The sequence below is a fragment of the Callospermophilus lateralis genome, chromosome 13, assembly GCF_048772815.1.
Source record: "Callospermophilus lateralis isolate mCalLat2 chromosome 13, mCalLat2.hap1, whole genome shotgun sequence".
NCBI classification, from domain to species: domain Eukaryota; kingdom Metazoa; phylum Chordata; class Mammalia; order Rodentia; family Sciuridae; genus Callospermophilus; species Callospermophilus lateralis.
This window is the reverse complement of record NC_135317.1, coordinates 44,519,164-44,527,285: the sequence shown is the minus strand read 5'-3', so window position 1 is coordinate 44,527,285 and position 8,122 is coordinate 44,519,164. Positions and strand designations below refer to the sequence as shown.

Sequence of the window (8,122 nt, the reverse complement as noted above, 5' to 3'; positions counted from 1 at the left end):
GAGAAAATATATTTCTGTAGTTTTAAGACTCTCAGAAACTAATAATATATGTGGTCAGAAATAAAGCCTTCCGTAAACATCAATGTTCTCTAGTATCAATGATCCTAAATAAGAGCCCCCTTGTGGTTTTTTGTTGGTGGTGGTTGTTTTGGTACCAGGGATTGAACTCAGGGGCACTCAACCACTGAGCTACATCCCCAGTTCTATTTTGTATTTTATTTATAGAATGCAATTCATTTCATATTACACATAGAGGGCACAGTTTTTCAAGTCTCTGTACACAAAGTATTCCCACACCATTTGTGTCTTCATACATGTACTTAGGGTAATAATGTCTCATTCATTCCACGTCTTTCCTACCCCCATGCTCCTTCCCTTCCCTTTGCCATATCTCTAGTTCCTCCATTCCTTCCATGCTTCTCCCCGCCCATCGTCATTATGAGTTACAATCCTCATTCATTGGAACGCTTTACAAATTTGCGTGTCATTCTTGCGCAAGGGCCATGCTAATCTTCTCTGTATCATTCCAATTTCAGTACATATGCTGCCGAAGCGAGCACTACCCCTGCCCCTTGGTTTTTAAACTACAAAGGTAGGGCAGATCATTCTCTAAGACTGGATTTTTAAAAAAAATGTACCATTTCATATTAGCCTCTGAGAAATTTAATTTTTTTAGCTTTTGCAACTATTTGTTCAAAATATACTGGAACTGTCATCTAGTTCTTTCAATATACATTTCATAAATAATTTCCAAGGCTGAACAAGTGTTACATTTATTTTCAAAATCCCAAGTGAGATGGTTCAGTTAGATATTTCATCTAATGTTAGTTTTGCCTAGCCTATCATTCAGTACATATCCTACTAGATATGCAAGGTACATGGAGGCAGGGATTTTGATCACGACTGTGTTCACAATATCTGCAACACTGTCTGGGCACAGTTAAATACATTTGTTGGATCAATATGCCATATCTGTTCACACTCTATTGCTGTTGTTTCCAAACTTAAAAAAATAGCAGAACCCTTTTGTTGAAAGAATTCTTAAATAGAATGATAGATATATAAGTAGATCTGCTCTTCTAAGCATTACTAACATGTTACACATCACTCATGTAAAAAATAAATTTGTAGTTCAGAAAAGTTTATGTAATAGTCTTTTTGGAAAAATGAAATTTATACCTAGGTAAAAGGTATAAATAAAAGGTATAAAACCCTCCTTGGGGGATTTTGAGTTTCTGCTCGTGAAATGGACAGAAACATAACAATGCCAGGGTAAAGGAATTAGTATCCATTTTGTTATGAACACAATGGGACAGAAGGTTACTAAGGAAGCTATGTTCAATTTGTGTATCCACAAAGTAATGGTAGAAAAACTGCAGCGCCTTTGGAGTCTAGCAGTTATGACTTCAAACCCTGGACTGTCAATCACTATGTGATCTTGTGTGAGTCTCAACTGTAATATGGTGATAAACCTAGTAGCTTCTTAAGTGGGTTACTATGAGGATTAAATGAGATGATTATGTATAGGGTTTGTTACATTATAGATGCTAAGTGGTAGTTTCAACAAGGCATCAGGTTTTCCTGATGATCTATTTCCTACTTTCCCTAAGGTTTTTGTGCTGAAATTGCTCTTTTGTATTAAACCCTTTACTGCAGACTGTTATAACACTGGTAGTCAAGTATATGGCAACAAAATATATGGGAAAAATAGAGGAAATTTCCTTATTTTGAAATATACATGATATTCATTTGTATTTTCTCTGCATCTGAGTTGGTGTAATCAAATTGGAGGAGATACATGGATGCTCATTGTCACTTGCCTGTCACTCAGTCCCAATGAGGACCATTTTCTTGTTCCTTATCTATTTGTAAACTTGCCTGTGGACAGCAGGAACACTATACACTCTGGGAATCCAAGTCTCATTCTCTCTGTGGGGTGTCACTTCAGAAATTTTACTCCTAATCTCAATTATTATTAAGTACATTAAAACCAGCAGTTTACACTTTATATTTTGTCATACTGACTAGCTACTAGGCCTGAATGGCAACTTTTAATATTTTCTCTTTAAAAATGTAGAGCAGTACAAGCAAAATTAGTTACCCATGTTGGAAATCCAGGCCTTTCTGGCAAAGGATTCTTTAAAATGTAAAAACGACTCTATAACACTCCATCAATGACAGGTATAATTCAGAGTTGATTCTCCTCTTTTGGGTGATCTCACCCAAATTCATGGCCATAAACTTCAACTGTGAATATGACTCTCAGATTTTTATCTCCAGGTAAACCTTTCTTCCAAACTCCATACTTTCATGTACTACTACTTACTAGACGCATCTGGATATCTAATGGAGACTCTACTGCTGTTCTTTTAGCATATACGACACACTCCTACCTCTGGATCTTTGTACTTTTTTTTTTCTCTCTGCCTGGAACATTTTTCCTTATCTTCATGTCTGTGGTTAAGAGCACTTGTGAGCTCTTTCTTGATCACTGTATGAAAGACTGCAACCTCTAGCTCATATGGCACTGCTTTTTTTCTTCCTTGCTTTACTGGGGACTTGATAATACTTAGTATAATACATCTTACATTGTATTAATTTCTATTCTCCAATTAGATTATAAGCTCCACAAAGGCAGGGATTTTTTTCTCTTTTCACTTTTTACTGAACCTACAATAGTCCTAGGCATAGTAGTCATTCAATAAATAATTTTTGAAAAGAGTGGATTTGAAGTTATCACTCCCCACTTCCACACACCCCCCAAACTACTGAATGATTGTAATCAAAGTCACACAAAAGTTCTCAGGTTGAAAATAAAAGCAAAAGACCACTACACATTAGTTTGTCAACATGTAATGCCCTGGGTTTATTTTGTGAGAATTCTATCACAATTTTTCCAGGTGGGATTAAAAACCTTAAGGATAATGTATGCCATTGGACTGGGCATTCAGACTTCGGTACTGACAAAGCACTAGTAGTAGTCTGTTAAGTACCAATCTCTTCACAGAAGAGAGGTCAAAAATTTCCAAAGGAAGGCACCCGATATTTGTGGTTCTGGCCTTGCAGCCTTCTGGAGAATCTTAAAAGGAAAAAAGCTGGCTGGCTGTTTTTAGAAACTGGAATGATGATACACGTACAGCAATTACTGCATTCTTCTCCCTTATATCCTTTTTGTAAGAACAAGTAAAGAATGAAGTCTTTTAAACAATTCGACAATAAAAAAGTACATTTTTTTTTGTGCTAAAAAAAGGGCAAGACAACATAAACTCCAGTTGTAAGGACTCCATTTGCATACTTGATTTAACACTTTTTGGTGTGGAAGGAAATGGGACTACTGGGCTGTTTGTAGAGCAGCAACATAACATTAGTGCTTTAAGTACCAGAAACCACCCACAGCTCTGTGGGCCAAGTGGGGATGGGAAGATTCAAGAGACTTCATTTTTAGCTTGTTACTTGTCCTAATGATAGTAGACCAGGAAGATCCCCATTTAACAGTACATTCCCCATTTTTAAAAAACTGATGCCTTTTTTTTTCTTTTTTTCTTTTTTTTTTTGTAAAATTCTGTATGTATGTCACCATTTTTTTCACATGATACACAGAAAACTCAAGGACCCAGAGGGGAACCAAGTTATGTTATACCATTTACAAAATACCAAGGAGTCCACAGCTACCTAACACATTTACTACAGCACAGGAACCAATGAAGGTACAGTGTACAAAAAACTGTAAACACGGCACAATAAATAGATAAAACAGCAGGTTCCGCACCATGCACATGATGTGATGACACTTCATCTCTATACAATCTCACATCTCACACTCTTTGTTGCAATTTATTTCCCCCCCACCCCCCACCCCCAAGTGCAAAGCATCACAAATGAACATTTCTGTATTCAAGTAACATATATACAAGGGTATTACAAATATGCAGTACTGTACAGATAATTGCTGTATTCTTAATTTACAGATGTTGATTTTTTTTCCTATTAACAGTAAGAAAAGAAAAATTGAAGCATGAGAGATGAGCATTGCTGTTAAGTCCCCACAGCTGCCACAGAAACGCATGTGCTGCATTCCATCATCCCTTGCATTCAAAATGCTACTGATGCATAGCACCTAATCAAGTCCCCAGGCTGCAGTTCCACTCCTGAGGAAGCTACGTCACCTCCATTGCCACTGTATTGTCTGCTATGTTGTTCAGTGCTGGCTTTTCTGATTCATGATTTTCCCTGTTGAAATAAAGTTCAACCAATTACTTATTTGCTACTGATAAAGATTATCTTCCCAATAAAAAGTTTATTTTTAATAACAAGAAGAAATGATTATTGGGATAAAATAGCAGAGAAAGGAATATGAATCATTATAGTTTATTATCAAGAATATGCAGTCAGAAATCAGGCCGATGTCAACTATAAATCCCACGGTCAACTATATCACCAATAAAACTGTCATAGCACCCAAGTAATCTAGATGTTAATAACACAAAGAATTCCCAAGTTTAGGGTGACTATAGTTTCACTTTCCTCTTATATGAAAACTTTTATAAGTAGGAGTAAACATGCTATCATGTTAGGACTTTAAGTCAATATCCTAATACATGCTGTTAAGCAGGACAGCTACTGAGCTAGTAATAATCAGAACACTAGTTTTCTAATTTTATAAAGGCCGATGTATCTGTCAGATCTGTTTCCTACCTTTAAACAAAGGGATAGGGATATAAAAAGCTCCATACATACATACGTGTGTGTATGTGTGTGTGAACTATACTTGACTGATTGGTTAGCTTTGACTAGACCCAGTAAAAATGAATTGGTATTCAACAGGCAATGACTACTGTTTTAATTTAGAACAGATATACGTGAGTTTGTAAACTAAAAACTATAACCTGTTGCTACAAAACTTTGCTCTAGGAAGTCAAATGTCCACCTGGCATTCAAGATGCTCCACAGTCTAGCCTTTCCCTGCCATTCCAACATCAACCACTAACATTCCCAAACCTCTGGGAGAGTTTACTTATTAACCACTAAACACTTTCCTAACTTAGTATTTTCATTTCCCATTCCACCTAACTGAAATGCTTTTTCTTCTTTCCTGATATAGTATCATACTTTGAAGGACATTCCCAGAACTCCCCTGGAGTGAAACGATTTCTCTTAGTATTGAAATTACATCCATCATCTGTATACCTAATAAGCACAGAATGCTTTAAGATACCTGTAGACAATTTTTCCTACATTAATTTTTCAAACTTTAAAGCTTATTTTTTAACTAACCAAAAACTCTTGTCTCTTTTGTTTCTCCTTTAGTAACCTTATAAACAATAAGATTTTAATTACTGTTAATATTTAAAACAAAGACTTGAGCAAAAATCCCAAAATATTGAAACTCAAAAAAATAAATGAGCACAGGAAATAATAGCTTGATTAAAAACTGATCTGGAGTATATTCTCGAAATCATCATTAAGAGCAGTTTTAGTATTCTAGTGGTGGTAGTTTCTGTTGATTCTAACTATTTACACAAGAAGTTATGGAAATAAATCATAAACATGAGGAACATTTTAAAGAGAACATCAAAAGGATAAAGAAAAGTGAGAGCATTATAAGCTATTGTTATCCTAAGAAAGGGGTATTCAAATCATATATGCAATATTCACTATACCATTCAGTTCAATTTCTTCATTAATATTGAATTACAACATTCATCTGCTTAGTCCCTGAATCAATTATCATCTATATGTTTTTTGGGGGGGCGGCGGCGGGGGTGGGGGGGTTACTAGTGACTGAACCCAGGGTCACTTTACCACTGAGCTACCCTCCAGCCCTTTTAATTTTTTATTTTGAGACAGATGCTCTTTAAGTTGCTGAGGCTGGTCTTGAACTTGTGACCCTCCTTCCCTAGTCCCCCAATTAGTTGGGATTATAGGAGTATACCACTAGGCCCTGCTTCATCTATACTTTTTTTGTGGTGCGGCGGATTGAACCCAGGGCCTTGTGCATGAGAGGCAAAGAGCTATGCCCCAGCCCCCGTCTATACATTTATAACATATAAAAGTCAAAGAACAAACAGAGAAATAGGTAAAAATTTTAGGCTTAAAACAACTGCTCACCTTGGAACTGAGTCTACAGAGGATGAAGATGGGACCTTAGAAACTTGACAGTTTGCTGCGGCAGCCAGCTTTAAGGCAGATGATGGAACAGCACTTAAAGTCCTAGGTATATGTCGTGCATTTATGGGGGCAATAGCGTTTACAGGGGCAACTGATGAAGGTACAGTTAATCGAATCTTGTTCCCAATCAGAACCTGAGTTGTTGCAGAATTGGCAGCAGTTACTTGATGACTCAGTGCACTGTGGGAACCTGAAGTCTGTGTAATATTTGAAGGCTGTAACAAAGTTGAACCTGCTGCTGATGAACTTGTATGTACAAGTGCTGTTGGTGTAGTACTACTGAGGTGTAAGCCCTTGTATACTCCTGGAGAGAAAAAGAAAGAAGTGTCTAAACATTATGCAACTTGTGGCTTATATTACAAATGTTACAAATATAATCAAAGCCAACTTTTAAATGTCTTTATCCTTACCTGAGGCTGGAAGGACACCATTCACCCCAATTCCAAGCACCACATCATCCTTCATCTTGAATCCCATCAGTTGTTCTGATGTCATCAAAGCAGAAGCAGCAAATTGAGCACTAGCAGAATCCAAAGTCTTAGAAACAAAACCCTAGAAAGAAAATGCAAAAGAAATCTAATCAGTATAACTTAGTCTCAAATTAATAGTTAAGCTACAAAGGTATACCAAAATCCATTTGATTCTAAACAAAAATGGCAAACCACTAAATTTCTCTTTTGATAGTCATACATTCAAGGAGTGAAAAGTTTGTCTAACTAAAGGGTTATAAATTTTGATTTTATGCAATAATATATATGTACAAGTCAATTACCAAAAAGGCCTTTTTATAATGTGGGAATAGCAAACTTCCAAACTCCAATCCAAAATGCTGGACAAGAAATATGCCACTACAACATTTCAGTGATTTGCAAATACACATAATGAATGAATGAATATGTAAACATCTTTTCAGCTAACACATACTCCCACACACAACCAAAAGCACCTTTGGGATTATAAGATAACTACCCCCTAAGAAATGGAGGTAGGAAATGATGACATCATTATTTAACCTAAAAATTGAGAGGCTTGTTGAATTTTTAACAATAAAGTTTCCTGAAAGATTCTTAAAGAGATTGGAATCTCAGCCTTTTAGCATTAAATGTGTCTAAATGGCAAATATTTATCATGCTTTAGGCTTCAGAGAGTGATCTCTTTCAAGAGTAAAAGAGGTCATTTTGGTATAACATTTAAAATCTTAATAATTAAAAGGCATAAGATAATGAACTGGGTAGGGTTACATATCAAAAAGGCACATTAATAGACTACAGGTCAGACTCGTAGACATTGTTCTCCATTTCATTTAACTATGCTTTTTTATTTTTTTAAATAGGGAGCAGAGGCAATAGCTTCCATACTCACCTGAAATGTTCTTTCTAAACCCTGTATATTCAGGCGAAAGCCACTTTTCTGCTGGTTAGATGCAAGGTTCTATGACAACAGTTGGTAATTAGAGATGAACTCTGGTGGGAAACAATGAGGGATAATCATAAGACAGACAAATCCCTCACCTGTGAAGTGTTGGTGGAGGAATTACTATTTGCTTGCTGTTGCTGAATTTGTGCAAGCTGCTGTTTCTGCATTAGTGCCAGTTGCTGTTGGTGTTGCTGGTATTGTTCGGCTGTAAATGCTGAACATAAAATGAGGAAACACTTTATAAAAATGTACAAGGTATTATATACATCTTATAATACTAAAATAAATCCAATGTTAAAAAAGTTTTTGTGCAAAATTAAAGCATTTGATAAAGGCTCATGATCCTGTTAAAGATCACTTCCAAATGGAAATTTCAGCATTTTTGCTACCACATTTTATGAGAATGGCTTTTATTTAAAGAAAAAGAAAGTTAAGCTTCCTGATATAAACATAGGAAAGAGAACTGCTCACTTCCCAAGTTTCAACGCCATTATTTTTGTAAAGCTGTGACGCTTGTGTTAGACAGTGTAGAAAAGTC

At 36.0% G+C, this 8,122-nt stretch overlaps 1 protein-coding gene and 1 non-coding gene across 4 annotated transcripts in view; both read right to left on the bottom strand.

Annotated features, from left to right (window-relative positions):
- Nucleotides 1-453: 453 nt before the first annotated feature.
- LOC143379768 (U6 spliceosomal RNA) lies at nt 454-560 on the bottom strand. Its single transcript, XR_013088546.1, has one exon. It is a non-coding gene; the product is annotated as a U6 spliceosomal RNA (small nuclear RNA).
- A 3,302-nt stretch (nt 561-3,862) lies between these two features.
- The window catches only part of Epc1 (enhancer of polycomb 1), an 86,637-nt gene continuing 82,377 nt past the window's right edge, over nt 3,863-8,122 (bottom strand). For 2 of the 3 annotated variants that reach the window (XM_076872774.1, XM_076872772.1), the window contains exons 11-15: nt 7,680-7,798; nt 7,531-7,599; nt 6,579-6,720; nt 6,109-6,472; nt 3,863-4,230 (exon numbers count right to left, since the gene is read on the bottom strand). In XM_076872774.1, coding sequence (XP_076728889.1) covers nt 4,158-4,230; nt 6,109-6,472; nt 6,579-6,720; nt 7,531-7,599; nt 7,680-7,798 — 767 coding nt within the window. In that variant the 3' untranslated portion in view covers nt 3,863-4,157. The remainder of the gene's footprint in view (nt 4,231-6,108; nt 6,473-6,578; nt 6,721-7,530; nt 7,600-7,679; nt 7,799-8,122) is intronic. The other variant, XM_076872773.1, reaches the window with a different exon arrangement.